The 18,780-nt window shown below is 36.1% G+C and overlaps 1 protein-coding gene across 2 annotated transcripts in view; it reads right to left on the bottom strand.

Moving 5' to 3' along the window:
* Positions 1-18,780, bottom strand: part of PAN3 (poly(A) specific ribonuclease subunit PAN3) — an 84,569-nt gene that overhangs the window by 39,837 nt on the left and 25,952 nt on the right. For both annotated transcript variants that reach the window (XM_075711829.1, XM_009483853.2), the window contains 3 exons: positions 17,137-17,207; positions 14,904-14,966; positions 5,687-5,848 (listed from right to left, as the gene is read on the bottom strand). In XM_075711829.1, the coding sequence (XP_075567944.1) occupies positions 5,687-5,848; positions 14,904-14,966; positions 17,137-17,207 (296 nt within the window). The remainder of the gene's footprint in view (positions 1-5,686; positions 5,849-14,903; positions 14,967-17,136; positions 17,208-18,780) is intronic.

Here is an 18,780-nt window from a genome sequence, read left to right on the forward strand (position 1 = left end):
AAGCAATTTAAATCTTGGTTCCAATTTTAAAAGACCCTTACACATTCAAGCTGTTTTCTAAATACAGAAAAATACCTGAGCTCCACGGCCACCAGACAGAATATACTAATCATAAACTAGTACAACGAAATTTAATAATTTGTGGCCAAAACTAGTTAATAGTTTGTCAGAAAATTTGAAGCTAAGCCCCAGGCCATGTTTAAATATGTTACATCTGTGTGAAGCTGCAGTTCTTAAAAGGTTTCAAAAAGCATACAAGTTTTCATCTGGAGTAAAACACTAATTTTTCTGCATACACTTTGCTTCCAACAAAATAATAAAAAATGTAACATTTTCATAGCATGTAGGCTAGAATAAGTGACTAGACTAGCCTAAGTGAGGGAATGGAATACCCCTATTAGTTCTTTAATATTTAATTTTTTCATTATTTTTCAAACTTTGTCGACAACCTATTCTGCACCACTAAGCATGCAAATATGTCAAAATTAGGAAGCCACATTCTTAATGGCCAATGATTCAAAAATTTATGTTCTTGGTCTGGAAAAATATCCTACTTTCACCCTGGCAACTCATAATACAAAGCATAAATTCCAAGCCTGGTAGGCTTGAAAATCTGTCTAGAAGGGGACTATGCTTTAAAATCCTACAGGGCATTTTTACAGTTTTTCTGTTAGAATCTTACCAAACTTCCCAAAATGAAGTTGAATAAAAAAAAAATTTACATTTTTATAAGAATGAAAATAATCTATATCTAATTAGTAAAAAACATTTTCTTCATTTTATATTATGTTTAAATTTCCCACAAGCACAGCTTTAAAACAGTTTTCACTTAATTAGTCATTAACTACTCATCTCTGAGTAAGGTAACTTATTCATGCTAGACCAGGCTTAGAATTTTAATTCTGAGTAAATCAGGACTGGTAAAAAAAGGTAGAGAAAACAGTTATTGAAGACTTCTACTAAACCTTGGGAGTAATTAAAAAAATGGAGATGAAAGAAATACTTAGAGGACATGTAACGAATTATGCGATACTGATGTTAAAAACAAAAGCAGTGAATGCACTTTCTAAAGCCCAAACAAGAAACACAAAGACTGCCAGCACTGTCTGCACTATGCAACAAACTAAAGACTCTATTTCAGTTTCAAATGCAAATGTCCTATAAAAAGGCACACACAAAATTATTTCAAAACATTAACAAGTTTTCAACAAAGGGCATTAAACAGAAACAAGTACAGCTGTGTCAGCTATGTTAAATTTTTCTAGCAACCCACCCAAAGTAACTTCCAACTCGTACATTTGCTAAAATTACCACTTCTTTTTCCTCTCAACCTGGCCAGTTTAAATCTCATCCCCCTTCTTCCAGTATATTTGTAAAAATACTGTCAAACTAAAGCAGGGAAGCAACTTCCCTAGGCATTAGCTGAATTAATATCTGCATCATGCATTCTTACCAGAATGATTCCATAAAGAAATCTCACTAAAATACCCTATTTTCAGATTCTTTATGTCTATGCTCTCTCAAAGAGAGAAGAGCCTTTTCTCAGTCAGCTTTGCAGAGAAACTTCCAAAGACAGACCACAAAACTGAGTCCATCCAGCTCCACATACAAAACCAATTTCTATACTTCCATACATCAGAGAATGCAAAGTGTTATAAAACACATACAAGTACAGTCTAAATGAAGGCTGAATTTAGTCATGATGCAATTAGTAAGGATGGAACCACAAGAGAAGTTAAAAAGCAGGGGAAGACTACAAAACAACTCATTTGTGTCACCATTCAGCACAGTTTATCTGTCTGGTGGCCTTTACACTTTTAGAGATATAAAAGGAAATACAATTAAAATATAGTGCAGAGGGGAAGAAACAAATATTTTGTGGGTACCACCAAAAAATAATTCAAGGCTCCTTAAAGGAAGCTGCAGATGAAAGTGAAGAGCAAGCCAAGGATCTCAGCTGAAGACCATCACTGGGAGGACCGCAGAGCAGCATGCAGCATTACTGTATGTTGAGGAATCACAGAATCATAGAATTGTTTAGGTTGGCAAAGACCTTTAAGATCATCCAGTCCAACCATTAACCTAACACTGCCAAGTTGCACATATCAACAGATTTCCATAGTCCAGAAGTAAGATGAAAATTCCTGTTTCATCAACTATTGATTTCAATACATACACTTTTTTCTCTATGCTCCTCAGTGATAAAACTCCTAAGGCCCCACTGCTGCATTCACTCATAAATGAATCCTCAAAGCACCATGGAGTACTGAACTATGCTGTAACACAGGGATGCACAAGTTACGGAGCCTTTGGAAGGCCATGCAGGGATCCCACAGGAGTACTGGAAACCACCCTTCTCTCTCTCTATTTCCAGTTCAGCATCTCACTACACAGAGCTGCACAGCAGCGGCAGAGCCTCCACCTCTGTTTCAGTGGCTATAACGCTACTCCATTAGAACAGTCCTGGTCCCACATTCTACCAAAGCCATCTACCTAAAGCAAAAAGTAGGCCAATTTAATTTTATTTTGGAAGAATGTGCTAATGTACTTACCTCGCTAAACACTGGACACAAGCCTTTTTGTTCTTTTTTTATGTTCTCCTTCACCTCCAAGTTCATACTGATCTGTTCTGACATCCCAAATTGCATAATCCTGTAATGGTTACAGAAAACCACCACTAAACTATACCCATGCTATAAGCAGGGCAGTCCTCTACCAGTCTATTTTTGGCATAGTCTTCAGAATATCTCTTAGGAATCCAAAAACATGCAAAAATGTTACTTGTTTTTTTATGTGTGCGGGGGGGTGGTTGTTGTTTTGAGGGGTTTCTTTGTTGTTTTATAATGGCCAGATGTGCCATACAGGGAGCTTCACTTTACACAGACAGCATTGCCACAACCCCTCTGTTTCCAGGAGAATTCCTTATTAACTATGACATCAGGGAAGGATGCATTCTAGGATGTCAGAGCAGCCCAGCAGACACTGGAGGTCACCAAGGGCTTCAAAGCAAGTCTCTTTCCCTCCCACTACTGAATTTGTGCAACATGCTTCCTTATCGCAATTACCGTGACAAGTCATCACACCATGCATACAATAAGCTCTAATAAATTTTAATTAATCAACATTCTTAGCCATATAGCTCTACTGCTCTTTCAGAAGAGTTAGAGACAGTTTCATTAAAACTGGGTAAAATTTGTTGGCTAAAGACTTTTTCAAAACCAGAACACAGGCTCAGACAAATAAAACTACTAGCAAAGTTTTGTTACATTTTAGCAAGTAAATCTCACTAAAAAGTAAACTTGTAAAGACAGAATATTGCCACATTTCTTTAACAAAATACTTCAAAGTACTGTAAAAACTATAAGGTTTTAAAAGTCCGTGTTCTTGATGCAAAATATTTGAAAAAATCATTTCTATGATTTGGTGGTGCTTAGTTGCTGGCTGGGGCTAAACCACGACACTACTTATTGCTTAGCATTCACCATCAGCCAAAATTTAGTTTGTATAGCCTATATTCACACCTGCAAAAATCTCTAAACAGCCTGTATTTCAAAATACTGAAGAACAGTGGATTATATATATACTGAAGTAGAAAAACAAGGTCGATCTGAAATCTCAGCATGAAACTACCCATTTTTAAGTAGTTTCATGTACCAAACTTCCCCAGACATTTTTTGTGCTTTTATAATTAAATTCTCCAATTTTTAACAGTTTTTGAGCTTTGGTTAGAAAATGTTCACACTAGACTACAAAGATTTACAGTGACCAGAATGAAAACATCAAGATAAAATTCAGTTTCTCCTCTATGTAGAACTTCATATATCCTCATAATCTTCTCTGCAGCCTGTTTTTACCCCTTTCCCCATTCACTCTTGCCAGACTCCACTGTTCTCTGCAATCCCTCCCCCTTCTTCTACTTCCCATGGCTGGAACATCCTTCTGTTCTTATTTCCACCAGATATGCATATACATGCTTTTCTAAAGTCCCACGTCTCCATGGAAAGTTACATAATTGCACTGTATAATACAAAATCTTATGCTGTATACAGGTTAAGTCAATTATGTAGCTGGGATTCTGGCACAATAAAGGAGCTTGGAATTGCACCCCTCAAAAGCCACGTGCTCTGCACCCAATCCCAAGCTATTGCTGCTAACCTTGAGGGGACCTTGAGCTTCTTACTGCCACACTTTCAACACAACTTTGAAGGGCATAGGTACTGAAAAGACAATTGCTCCTGGCCACAAGCTCCAAGTCTCAGACTACTAGCTCTCCAGCCTCCAGAAACATTAAGTTTTTCTGCTCTACTCTAAGTGGAGTAGATCAACGACAAACCTTGCTGCAACACAGAACAGCAGAGAAAACAATGGAGGACATGAGTACAAACAGGGCTTTTCCCGCCCTTCAACATCCACATGAAATTTGAAGACCAATTTTCTGTTTCTCTCTTCTCAAAGCAACTACCTACTAATTAAGGTTTGCACTCCCATTACATACACATAGTAAATTCAATCCATCAGCCTTCTCTCCCTTCAGAAAAGTCGTGCTTCACTGGCTCCAACCACTCCTCTGCAACCATGCCTGATCCTCCTACCAATGTTTCATTTTTACCACCCCAGTGGCTTTGTTGCTCCCCTGCAGCAAAAGGGGAAGTTAAGGACTTAAAACAGACTTAAGCCCATATGCCCCTACACAACATAGCATCAGTTTGCCTGCATCATGCTGCCCATGACTCCCAATTTCAGTAATGCAAAGATGTCCAAACATCAAGTAGTGCAACACTAGACTTGGTATCGAAAGGCTCTGTTATGAGCTTCACATTGGTCCTTACATAGCAGAACTTTAGTGAACTGAAAGAAACTTTATGGTGCCACAAAGCCTAGTTACATGTCTATTGTCAATTTACCCATTTCACTCAGAAGACATCAAAAGGAACATAACCCTCACAGAAAGACTAAAGTAACTATCTCTGAAGAATCAAAAGCACCGCACAAGTGCAAAACAGTAATAGCAGCAGTGTTGTAGTTCTGACCACTATAATAATTTCTGTCTAAACCTGATCTTAAGGAACCTCAAGCAGATTCCTCCCAAACTAGAATTATCCTTCGTTATCACCCCAAGGATAACCTGTTACTTCTGTAGGAGATTTGTTCATATCCAGCTGTACCTGTCCCGTCTTAAGGAGCTGAAGAAAATGCAGAAATAAAGTAACAATGAAGTTTAACACAGAAGTTGAGAAATATAAACTATCCCAACATAAAAATTAAGAATTTACACTTTCTGATCATAGTGATTACATCTTCAAATTCTGTATTGAGGGAATTTTTTATTTGCATTAAGTATCAATCATTTTAATGAAGATCACTAATTTTATCACTAGAAACCTTCCTCACATGAAAATTAAATGAAAAGGTTGTGTGTGTTTGCTTTTAAAATACAGTTAATGATTACTTTTGCTCCTCCTCCACAGATTATAACATAATCAAGCAGAGTACATAGCACAGCAGTGGGTGAAGTGAATAAAACATCTCCAAGTCACTCTCCTGGAGGGCTACTATACCTACTTTGTGAGATAAATATTGGATCCAATCTCAATCTGTATGTGGAGTAACTGCTTCTAACATTTTCCAAATTTTAAAATAAAGCATCCAAAATACTGAAAAAGTGACTAGTAAAAAATAATTTTACCTGTAAATTGTTTTCTGTGACTCTGTTCCACCAAACCATATTGATGGGTACTCCTGTTTTACACCTGTCAGCCAGACAGCCGATAGGGTTCTTTGATTTTCTTGCTTTTGATCCCACCGGAACTATCCTCTCATCCAGCATCCCCGGTCGATACTTCCTGGGCTATGAAAAAGAAGGAGAGAAACCAGGCCACTCCTAACAACCCTCATCTAAAGCTACACTAAAATAAGTATTACACTGTGATATGATTTCTGGATTGGTGGAATAGGAAACAATTTGCAAGTAAAATTTATCCGAGACTGTTTCCTTTCAATCCTGACTATTTGGTTATAATAAACAAATATTTAAAAAATTAAAATAAACTTCAGGCACTACTAATTATTTGTAAGCAAAATTTTCCATCACAAGTCAGACACTGAAATATGAGAATAAATTGGGGAATTCTGTAAAAAATAAAGAAAATACGTATTTCTCAGAAACCTTCAATCACATCATAATACTGAACTCTTAACACTTCCCTTGAGATTTCTGTCGAACAAGAAATTAACATTGGCTTTTGTATGCTTCTTTTTAAGTTCTAATTTGCCAAGACGCATCTCCTGAATACTTGCTTTTAACAATCAGATAGAACCGCATAACCAACTGCAGCAGAACTCAATAAGAAAAACATTTCTGCTCAAGTTAATATTCAAAGGACTAACTTCAGCTGCTGTCTTAAGTGAAGACAGACAAGAATTACCACGACAAATGCATTGGAAACTGACTAAACTTGAGAAAATAAAACATGTTTGAGGAAGTGAACATACAGGAGGTACTTGTGCCTCGATATAAGTGACATTTCTATTACATCAGTAATGATCTCTACAAATGAAACTATTTAGAAAGCATACTATGAACATTAAATTAAAAAAAAACATGGGGCGGGGGGGAAATCTATTAAACACTTTCAAACAGGTAAAGTACAGAAGTTCTCCAAATTCCTCCATGTTTTCAAACCAACATGTACCTACCTAGATGGTAAATACCACCAAAAGAAATATTTCATCATATATGCACATATTTAGATCAGGACCTTTTATACTGATTATACCAACAATTGGACCAAATTCAGGGGTTGGTCTGTTTTTCTTTTGCTGTGTTTTTTTGACATGAAAATGCAACTATCATCATCTGGACACAGACCACTTTTTAATTAATCAAAACTTAACTTACCTCTATTCAGATATTTACTTCATCTGGTACCTTAGAAATCTTAGCAATGTATACCTTGACATGCATTTTAAAAATTGTTCCTCAGGAAACAAGGCAAGAATCTAACTGGAGAAGACTCCCCACTCACACACAAAAAATTTGTAAAACACAGGACAAAACTACCATCAAACGACTGCAAAAACCAAAACCTAAAAAGATTCCCTTGTCTACTTCCCTGAAAACTTTTAGGTTGAAAGCTTTGGAAAGAATTAAAACTGAGCAGACTCAATAGTAGCTCATTTGCCTAAAACAAAAAAACCACAGCAACAACAACAAAAAAGGATACCAATATTGACATTGGCAATAAACTCCACAAAGAGTTATATCAAGTTAACCAACTTTAATAACAATAAACAAGACGGAATTTTGCTGTACCAATTAGAAATTTGGTAAACTCTGTGACAGGTAGGCAAAAAGTCCTCCTATAGTTCAAATGCAACCTTGATCACAGTAAACCTAAATATTTGTTATTTATTGGGAGAATCACTCAACTATTGGCCAACCCACCATCTTAGTAATTCAGAAGGACTACTAATACCATGAACTGCAAAGCTGTAAGGTCTGAGAAGCCAGACATACAAATAACATTGGATTTTAGGGCAGGGTTTGAATACAGTATGTGTTTTTCTTAGCCTGGCTATTGGAAATAACAGCATAATGAAGAGTAGCAGTTTCCTTGGCAGCTTCCCCATCTCTCTCCATGTTCTACCAAGTGCAGGGGCACAGTCTGCCTCGCACTACGACCCAGTGTCCAAACACATTGCTATTCATAAAGGGTTCTTTTAATCCCCCATAATAAAAGGTGATCTATAAATATTTTGAAAAGGAGAACCAAAACCAAAGAGGAACTGAGCTAATGTGAAGAGAGGCTATTTCAGTTACAATGGGACTCAGGTTCCAGGCAAGAGAATGAAACTGTATTTTAGGCTTTATGAAGGACCATACTGGAAGGCAGGGGAGAGGAACAATGGACAATTCTACACCATAAGGCAACACAGGGACAATGTGAGTTCATGTAACAGTAGTTCTTGGCCTACTGGTATGAAAAAATTAAACCAAACAGTGGGTGAGACTAAATGAAGATTTTACTTTCATTACCTACTATAAAACATCATCAGGAGATTACTAGGCCAGGATTTCATTGTTCAGATAGACATTAGAAGATGGTCAACACAATATTAACATTTGGAAATAAAATTCAGTATTTGCATCAAAATAATTCTAAATTACACTTGTTTTCAATAGGCAAAATGGCATCTGATTCAGAAATCTAATCTGAGTTTACAGGAGACCAGAAAACACAGAAAAAAGTGTTTGCCAAGATGAGAGATTCAAGAGAAAGGAATGATCAAATAGACTGAGCAGTTTGAATAAGCATATCAACTTTGCTACATCCCTGCCCTCTAGACAGAGCAGCAAATAAAGCAACAGAGACAGAATAGTGCATCTTGAAACAAGCAAGAACTCAGCATCCACTGGTCATTTCTAAACTGAACTAATATGTCTACCTAAAACACAAAGGTATGACAATCTGGACAAACCAACCCAATTTCTTGGCATGGGGACATTTTCTCTTGGATGATTACAAAAGCAATTGCATTTTTGCCTTCCCTAAAGTCTTTCTATGAGGTAAAAAAACCTGTTCAGCCATACAGATGAAGGGATAGTTCAACATACTGAAGTTTTTTTTGAGGGGGAGGAAGGTGGCTACAGCATTTAAATACTTCATAATCCTTTAGCAAGTATTTCTCAAACTAGGTTGCAACTCCCAATATGGTTACAAGTTCCAAACGAGTTATGAAAGGTCAAAAACTTCACAATTATTTTTAAATTGAAAAATAAGGTTAAACTCCAATAATTAAAATGAAATCTAAGAGAAAGAAAAAAAAAAACCAACAAAACCAAATTATTACAAAGCATTATTGGAAGAGTTCAGTTCCTCCAGGGCAAAGAAGTGAGAAGCAGTAGTAATTACTGGCTGCAAATGTTTACATGAGGCAGGGAACAGCTAACTACCTTTAATTGCTAGCAACAGCTTGGCTCCCCAGGGTGAGAAGGGCAAGCATTTTCAACCATAGCTAATAATTATAACCTGTGCCCTGTAGTGCCCTGTAGAACCAAGCTGCTGCCAGCAATTAATGATAGGAAGCTATTGGTTGGCATGATTAGAGGGAAGGTGTTACATTATGAAAGAAACCCCCCAAGCCTGAAAAACACTACACTTGAACAAAAGAAGTCCACTCTAAAAAGAAAAAAGGTCCTTCCTGAGTAGCATCTTCACATCAGAACACTACTACAGATGAGTAACTTAATTAGCCCACACTAGAAAATATTCCTCAAGTCAGCTTAATTACTTGCTTCCCATTCATTCAACAAGAAGTTTGGGAACATGTTTAGCAAGTCTATTTTCTTCCCACTATTTGCTGTAACAGTAGTGCCTTTGCCGCTAGTTCCTCCTGTTTCTGGACAGTGGGCAATGCCACACTTCCTCTTTCCAGTTCAGGTTTGGACATACCACTGGTGTAAGATGTTCTAAGGCTATCCTAGAGGAATAAATCTAAACAAGAAAAGGTTTACAAAGATTCAAACTGTAAAGATTCCTCCTGCCTAATAACTTCCATGTAATATTTAAGTCTGGATAAACTGACAAATCAAACTACACAATTCCAAAGTTTTCTTCCACTTAACAGCTGCAGTTGCATTTTTTTCAGGATCACTCGTGCCCCAAACTACATTTCTGTTCCTTAAAATGCACTTACCTCTGGTGGGCTTTGAATTTTAGATTTACAAGACAATTTCTGTACCAAAAAATGCACAACTAAGTTTTGCAAACACACACATGAGCAGGCTATTGTGTTTTAAAGTATTGTGAATAATCTGAGCTACAGTAATGCTGTCTATGTGCATATATTACTGAAGCAAATGCAAGTGATCTTAAGCCTTCCCCATCAAAGGCTAAATTAAGCAGCGTTACCTTAAATTACCATAGCTAAAAGGTATCACAGTAGCATTAGCTAAAGCTTATCTGTTGTACAGTGAGTTGACTGTATCTGCATGTACAAACAGATAAAAATAAATACTACATTGTCAGACAGGAAAAATCAGGTATACAGTATCATATTTTACTTGCACTACTTATAAAAAAATTAAGCACTATATGCAATTTTAAGTTTCAATGTTGACTTGTTTTGTAAGACTTCAGTTTAACAGAAGTTAACAGCAAAGAGACCATTAGAAAAAGAGGTTAAACACTCAGCTAGGGTGCTAGTCTACTGAAAAAGAACCAACTTTTGTTGTATTATGTCTTGAAAACTAAAAGCTGACTACAAGCCACTGGTATCATCATTGCTATTTTCACCCAACAGCCATAACAGATTAGCTGGAGTAAGACAGTACTTGAAACACCCAGCTATGGATATGAACTTCAATACGTTATTGAGGAAAAGCACAATGGTCTGAGCAGAATCCCTATACAGGCACAATCAGCTAAGAAGCATCTTAATTGTGAATACAACTGAGTGACTGGATTTAGTAATAAATTCTACAAGGTGTTACATCTGAACATTAGGTATAATCGTCAGGAGTATCCTAACAGATTCGCCAAGCTGGTAATATGAAAAAGAGAGGTTGTCTTGTCATTACTTTTTAAACTTTCTGGCCAATATAGCTACAAACCCCTTCACATGGTTTGGGTTTGTTGCTAACCAAGATACTCTCTCCTCTTCCTCTTTCGTTACAACCTCTCACTGGTAGAGAGGCAGACGAAACTTGTTTTCTGTATCTCAACTTCTAAAGGTTGGAAACAATTTTTTTACTTTGATATCCACAAAAAATGGAATAGGAGCCTGGTCAACAGGTTAAAAAAAAATAATTAGTGTGTGGTTGGTTGGTGTTTGCTGCTGGGTGGTGGGTTTTTTTTTCTTTTTTATGAAAAAAGGAAGACTGTGCTAACATTTATAATATTTAATGTTTATAATTTGAAAGTTTATAATGTTATACATTAAGATTACATGCACTTACAAACTAGCCACCCTTACACTGGAGTCCTTTTTTTCAGTTGTTCACGAAACCCTAGGTTTGGCTGGGGATAAAACTTTCACTAGTTGATAAGTATCATAAAGAGACAAACAAAAAAGATTCTATCTAAAGAAAAGTAAGTTTGGCATGGAAATAGGTCTTATTCCAGAGCAACATATCTGATCACTGAAAAAAGAAACATTCTTGCTTCGATCAAATCTTAGAGTGAAAGCTGCAACAGATCAGGCATTACATCATGCATTCTAAACCACAGCTAAGGAAAACTTTTCAGGTGTACCTACTAAAAAGTCCATATCATAAGTATGATATTTCAGCATACAGCTGAAGACATGAAAATCTTTGAAGAGTTCAGAAGGAGCTAAGGAAAACTGACATATCTAAGTCAAATCTTTTCTCACCAATTTTGCAGCCTAGATAGGTTGGATGACAAATGAATTACCACAACAGCTAAAACCTAGCACAGATGTAGTTATACTAACGAAGTTCTTTAGTAAGAAACTAATACAACCTGCTGAATTGAAATAAGCTGGTGGAAAAGCAGGCTTTTTCCACTATCATTAGAGCAGACAGTTCTGTGTAGTGAAGACCTGCCAGAGTACCACCACCACAAGATGCACTTTCAAAAACTCCATTGGTAAAGGAGCACACAGCGAGCAAACTACAGGTTTTTTAATGTTCAAAGGTCTCTTTTCTAATAGCCTGAAGTTTTTATATTACTTATAAAAACAGTGCAAAAATGATGCACAGTTAAGAACCAAAAATATAGGTAAAAGAGGACTAAGGACTGATGCAACTTTTACTCCAGTCTTTACTAAGCATATGATTTCTCAAAAACGGTGTATTTTTCTAGCTGCTTTAAATATTTGCATAGTGTCTTCAACAAATGTGTGTACAAGTTTAAAAAAATCTTTCAATTATTTTACTGGAAATGACTCTTAAAGACTACATACACATTGGCATAGAAAGAATCAAATAAAGCTTGTAAATATAAGCAAAAGCATCTCGCACATTGAAGTTACATCTGTAGTTAACTGCTTCTGCTTGTAAGCTGTACCTGACAAACTGAAAAGTTATGCTTTAAAAAATGGGGAGGGAGGGCAGCATTTAAACTTTTAGATGTCTGTAGGTCATAACATATATCTGACCTGCTTAGATACAAAACCAAAACAAGCAAAGGTCTTTCTAATACAATTCTAAAGCAAGTGTTGCACTATGCAGTCATCTTATTCTGCTCTTTTCCTTCTAATACACAACAGGATGAGGCAACAAAAATATGATGCCTCCTCATCAATGTAAAAATGTTACATATTTCTAAAAGCAAGTGCTTTACTAATTTGATTTCTTACATAACACAATGATCACTAATCCATACACAAAAGTGAATATGAATAATACATTCCTTCACGTCACACAAAATGTGACTCAAAAATGAAAACTATCATACTATGTAGTAATTACCAAGACAGCAAGAGGACACAACCAAGGAACAATTCCAGTAACTATTCGAAACAAAAAAATGTAAAACCGGTTAGATGTTATCATACCCTTAAAACCCTTAAAACACATTTTAGACCGAGGTAAACATCATACTACCTGCAAATGTTTACTAATTTTCTCTAGAAGCATAATGTGTCTTTCTATATTCCTTGCAACAACTTACTTTTTTTGCCTCACTTATGAACTGTAATGTTTTAGTATTGCAGTAGGGGTGTACAATCCCAGAAGGAAAATTTCAGGTTTGAAATTTAAATTTAGCCCAGGTACATTATAAAGTCTGTGCAGCCGTAATTCCACAGTTTACAACACAGTGACATGGCAAGGTGTTTGGTGATGACCCCTCAACTTCTCAGAACATGATTCATGCTTCTGAGATGGTATTCAGGAGGCTATGAAACATGAAACAACTTTCTCAGCACATTTCCATTAAAGGTAAATACAGCAAGACCAAACATGGCATACATGGCTTTTCAATGAACACCACTGAACAATACAAAGATCAGGTATCAGAGGTGTCAAGACAGACCTGAAGAGGGGAAGCTGGAGAGAAACATAGCTTCCCAACAGGTAACAAAACTAGATGGAGGACAGGACACTCAAAAAAAAACTAGCAATAGTTTGGGTCTTAAGAATTCAGTTTCCATGGGACCTGAAGTTAGCTTTATTGTTTTCTTTTAACATGAGAGGAGAAATGTTCCTTGTACTCATTAAAAAGCTTGCATTTATGCAGACTAGGCTTACAGGCAGCCTTTTGTTTCAAAATTATTGTCTCTGCACATTTATTACTGCTGATCAATGTATACGAATTTAAAAGGTCTGCTGTCCAGTCTTACTTGCTGTAGATCTCCAGAGACAGTGCTAAACAGCAGCACCCTGTTCTGGGTGAACTTCAGTCCAAATAATCTCTCCTATACTTCCCATTCTAATCTAGTTTAAAGCCTTTTGGTCCTGCCTTTTAGTCACCTAAAACCAATGGAAGGAGTTCTAAAAAAAAAAATTTATTGAAAATACATACTAAATAGCATCAAAATTATATTGAAAGTTGTTCACTACAGCAGTTGGGTCACTCCTTGCAGCCTGTGGACTAACAGTGGTTCTCACTTTAATGGACCTCCTCTAGGTGTGACTGAACAATTAAAAAAATGAAATGCAAATAAACCAATGTTAGGAACTTTTCAGAAGAGTTCAGTTTTCATGAGGATTGAAGGTATGAAAAAACAAAGTAAAATGTAAAAGTGATGCTTTTCACTATCCTGTAAGGCTGACCAGTAACAAGTAGGGGAACCCTTTAGCCTAGATTGGTAGCAACAGTCTCAGAACAAATTTAAATAAAAGTTTCATCATAGATTTTCTTTTTAGTGCATTAAGCCATCATTCCCTTGGCAACAGATTCTGATCAGTTATGTTGCAGATGTTTTTATGAACTGTTTACCAGAACCACCAAAATGAATTCAAGGAGTTTTCCAGCCAGATCATTTCAGGGTTTAGAGAGAAGAACTTTTCTAGATAATGGCTAAAGCCAATTTAGGACAAACACTCAAGAAGTTCAAGTTCAGAATGTCACCCTATTTTTAACAAGCATAACATGTATTTGAAGAAAAAATAAAATAAGTGTGACATCATTTTTCTTAGGAAAGAGGGTTAGTCTATTACTAACTCTAGCTTTTGTTCCATGCTTCACAAATCCTATTTGTGCATTGTAGATTAATACTTACCTGAAAATCTCTTATAGGAAATTCACTTTAAGGTTGCTTGTCTTACTGCATGTGGAGTTACAACAACCGGACAGTAAATCCAGAAGGTTTTACAGTTGACAGAACCTCCACCAAGGCTCCATCTACAGAAATACTTAGCTCCTTTGATTTCATTTTAAGTATCCTATAAAAATGTCTTTAAATAGTAATCTTAGCTTTCCTGAAATCTAAAATTGAAATGCAGTTTAATAATTTCTAAACAGAGAAAATAACCTCAAAAATGTTCATAAAAATTTAAGGACTATGTTTACCATTTAAACAAAAAGTAGAATATCTTTAAACATCAAAATAGTCATAAGCAACTTGAATAGCCCAGTCACACTAACTAGTTTCAAAAAAGCTGGCTAATTAAAAAGCAAGGATATTCAGAATTACGATCATCAAGTCTTATCTGTAATATTTTATTCATATCAAATATTTATGTCCATACGGCTTGCCCACTGTTTTAAAGGGCTGCCAGGATAACATGATCACCAATATCCAGAGACAAAAGATTAATAAACTTAACTTCCTTGCTTAACACAGAGGCATATTACATGCTTTTACAGAAACTATTCAGTTTTACACAACACAAACATGCAGTTTTTGCATAGTTGCAAATAGCTTAATAGTGCTAAATATTTAAAATATCACAATTCTAATTTGTAAAGGAAAGCAATTGCTCTTTATTCACTTACCAAGACTGTATTATATCTGTCCTCCAAGTCAGTCATAAACGAAGGAAATGCTGGTTTTGCCAGCTAGTTCAGAACAAACAAAACCTTAGCCCTGGGCTCTCAGCAAGAAAGTTTTTTTTCAAATAGTAGATGTTGTAAACTTCTACATTTGAGCTAGTCACCAAGGCTCCCTTTAGAGTCAATGAACAGAAGCAGCCTTCTAGAAGGCTACCTATCTTGTGTTACAGAAGGTGTCAAGCACCAGCCTGATAAATCACATGGCTCAAGCTCTAAATAAACCCCAGTTACTGGGGTAGGGGAGAAATCACACAAGTTTTTAAACACCTAGCACTCAAGCATTTAGTGCTTTTGAGGAAATCACTTAATACAATTTGAAAATTGTACTCAAAAAATACTAATAACAAGAAACTACATCCACGACTATTTGTAATGTATTGTCTGGTAGCAAAAGTCAGTCACATAAATGTGATTAATTTCTCATAACTTCAGCCACCAATTTTTATCCACGTAAAGCAGTCACTGACATCTAGTCTTTTCCAAAACACTTTTTTCAATGCGAGTTGAATGTTCCTTTAAGCTGCTCATCTCTCTTTATCGACTATAGAGGGAGCCTGGCTGCCTAGATCTTAGACAGCTCAAGTAATATTTAACAACCTTTTATACAAACATACATTACAAAATAGCAGTCATAATAAACAATAAATTATTAATATGCAAAGCAAAACACAAACCTCTCAATTAATGCCAGTTATGTCTGAAATATTAATTGGAAAAAATCCAAGTCAATCAGTTTCATAGTTAAATCTTTCTCTTGATGCTATTTTAGCAGCAAGCAGCTTAATTTGCTCATTTTTTTCTTGAGGAAAAAGGGATCAAGTCACAAAAGACTCTACATCAGTATTTGAGCTTTGAGTTATTTGAGCTTTACATTCAAACTTTATTCTGTTTGCTTCTATTTGCTCTGTTTTAACTTTGAAGTAATTTTTTAATATTAGAGGCAGTGGCCCCTCTGGTAATGCTTCTGTATGGCAGTGCATTTTCTTTTCTGTATGTGGTTTACATACATAAGAACACATTCGCACGCATATATATAGTCCTTGCAGACTGAGTTAGAAAGGAATGTATGCTTATTTTCATTCTTACTATCCTCTGTAAGTGGATAAACAATACATTTATAGTTGTTTACATCCAACTTTCAATGCACTATACTGGCATTAAGGAAAAGCACAATCCAGAGATTCCATGTAGTTTTGATACATCATAATATTAGGAAGTTAACAATCTACAACAGCATTTAATTTCAAGGAACATTAGTCTGATGGGCCAACTATGGTAATTATCTTTAAGCCCAATCTTCACCTGCAGGAATGTTACAGAGCTCCTAACTGTCAACACACAAATGAAGTTCTATGAAAAGTCACAAACATGCTGATGTAGCATGCTTTCAAGACAATGCATTATCAACTACAGGAAAGTTCAGGGTCATGTGGCTAATAAGAGTAGCAAAACATGAAAGTCATCAGTGGAAGTAAAATCTGGTAACTGGTTGGGACAAGATGTCTTTTTTGATAAGCCACAGTTCACAAAAATGAGAAGGAACTCAGGCATAACCAGACTTTTGTCTCTTCTTCCAGCCACCACATTTTTAAGTGTATAACAGGAAAACACCACAACCTGTGTTGGCGCAGGTCAAGGGTGTTTGAAGATGCTTTCTAGCCCTCGGCAAAAGAAAGATTTCTCAATACAGATTAGAGGGGGGGTGGAAATCCCAAACCCTAGCTTCCCAATAATATTACAGCATATCTTTCAAACTAAACGTATTTCAAACTGTAAGAATTACTTCCACATTGTGTATAAATAAATGGGGGAATGATTCTTAATGTATTGAGAACTTGTTGCCATGAAGGCCTGCAGGTGGCTTGTCTTGTGCCTCAGTACAATAAAAATAATTTGTTTTCAAGTTCAATGGGCTATGTCCTGATCTTCATATTCAAAGCATTCTTATAAACTTCAGTTTACAAGTGCTTGGAATATTTCTTAATAGCAGCAGCAGTCTGATCTGGTGTAGCAAAAATGAAGTAGTAATATCTTGTATCAGTAGCGACACAGTAAAATAAATCTAGTAACATTAAAAGAATCATCCTTATTTCACATAGCACTTCAAGTTATTCCAGATCTTCTTCCCTGCCAACTCATATACAAATATGCTACTTCAGATTTAGTTGTTGCCTACCTTCCTCCTTTGAGACACGCTGAGGGCAGCAAAGTCATTAAACAAGGATGAATTTGGTGAATTTAGTGGATCTGTAAAAAGAATGTAAAACAACATGTTATATACCTCTAATATTAAAAAGAAATTTTACATTTTTTAGCATCTCTGTATGGAAAAAAATCCTTTTGACAAAACTACGTTTAGCAACCACACTGCTAAAACACTCGGCATTTATTAGATTCTGTGCAACTGCTCAATCGAAATGGAGCTCATTAGCAGAAATTAGTAAGTTTAATTGCCATTGACATTATTTAATCTCCATCTAACATTTCAAAGCCTTCCTCTCCAGTTACCTGAAATTAGTAATCTTCTATATAACACAGTCTTACAAATAATGATGTGGATCTTATTTGTCCTGTCACTGTTCTGCACAAATTTAAGTCAGAACTAAAGGTAGCAAAAGTCTACATTCTATGAGTAGCTTTTTATTGCTTTTTCTTCATCCCTATGCATCCCTTCCAGAGTTGAAGCATCAAAAACTGAATAACAATCACAGATGCAACTTAAAACTCCAAACGGCATGTGCAGAACTGTCACATTAGCAGATGACTGCCAGCTGTAAACATTGGTATTTTGATGAAACACTTCCTTCGACATTAATCAATACTCCTTAAAGGGGTAATTCTACAAGTGAAGCACAGCTTAGGGAGGTGGGGAAGAAAAGGACCTGAGACATGACAGAATTTAAGCTGGTTTCCAAAAGTCAATCTGGCTTCTCTCCTTCGCATGCATCACCATCACTATTTGGCCTGTCACAGTCAAACTCTGACTGCATTTAAAACTGGAGACCTCCGCTGCCTTGAATAGCTAATTGTTCAGTGGGACAAAGAAGTAGAATTATTCACAAAACCTACTGGAAATGAACCAGGAGGAAGGGGGCAGGGGGAAAGAACCCACAAATTTCAACTTCCAAGCAAGTGAATTTTATAGTAGTTACTACCATGCTTAAAAAATTATAATCCTAGTAAGTAGACTAGCTGCAGGGTTAGACATGCAAATGGATTTCTAGAACATCATTTAAACAGCAATTTTCCAAGCAGAAATATATTTTAAATGTACGTCCTTGCCATAAGGAAGTAGTATCCTCTTCTTTAAAGAAGTTAGTTTGACAGCTATAGCTGAAATAATCTGCAGTGCCTGTTATAATTTGGAAAGCAACTCTGAAAAGTGCATTACAGAAGCTCAACATACCCTCCACAGTAATTTAGCAAGTATATAGGCCTGCACTAAGGAGACATTTTGTTTGGTTGAAAACCATGTTCCCAACAGCAGGGAAAAGAAATATAAGGTGTAAAGTACTGCTTACAGGACAAAACTTAACTGATGATTTTTAATAGATATTATGTGATACATTTCACAAAAACCATACAGCTTAAATATAAGAATAAAAACCTGTACATTTCTTCCACACAATAACTTACTTGAAAAGCACAATAAAAGGGGATACTACTGTGGAGCAACATAAATGCTTAGTTAAACTATCAGTGCTTTACAGTGGATATCCAAACTAGCATTTCACTTGAAGCGAGAAGACCAATAATGATTTTTTTTTTTTTTTTTTTTTTTTAGGTTGGGGGGCGGGGGGGCTTGTTTGGGATTTTTTGG

Source organism: Pelecanus crispus, chromosome 1 (genome assembly GCF_030463565.1).
Source record: "Pelecanus crispus isolate bPelCri1 chromosome 1, bPelCri1.pri, whole genome shotgun sequence".
Lineage (NCBI taxonomy): Eukaryota > Metazoa > Chordata > Aves > Pelecaniformes > Pelecanidae > Pelecanus > Pelecanus crispus.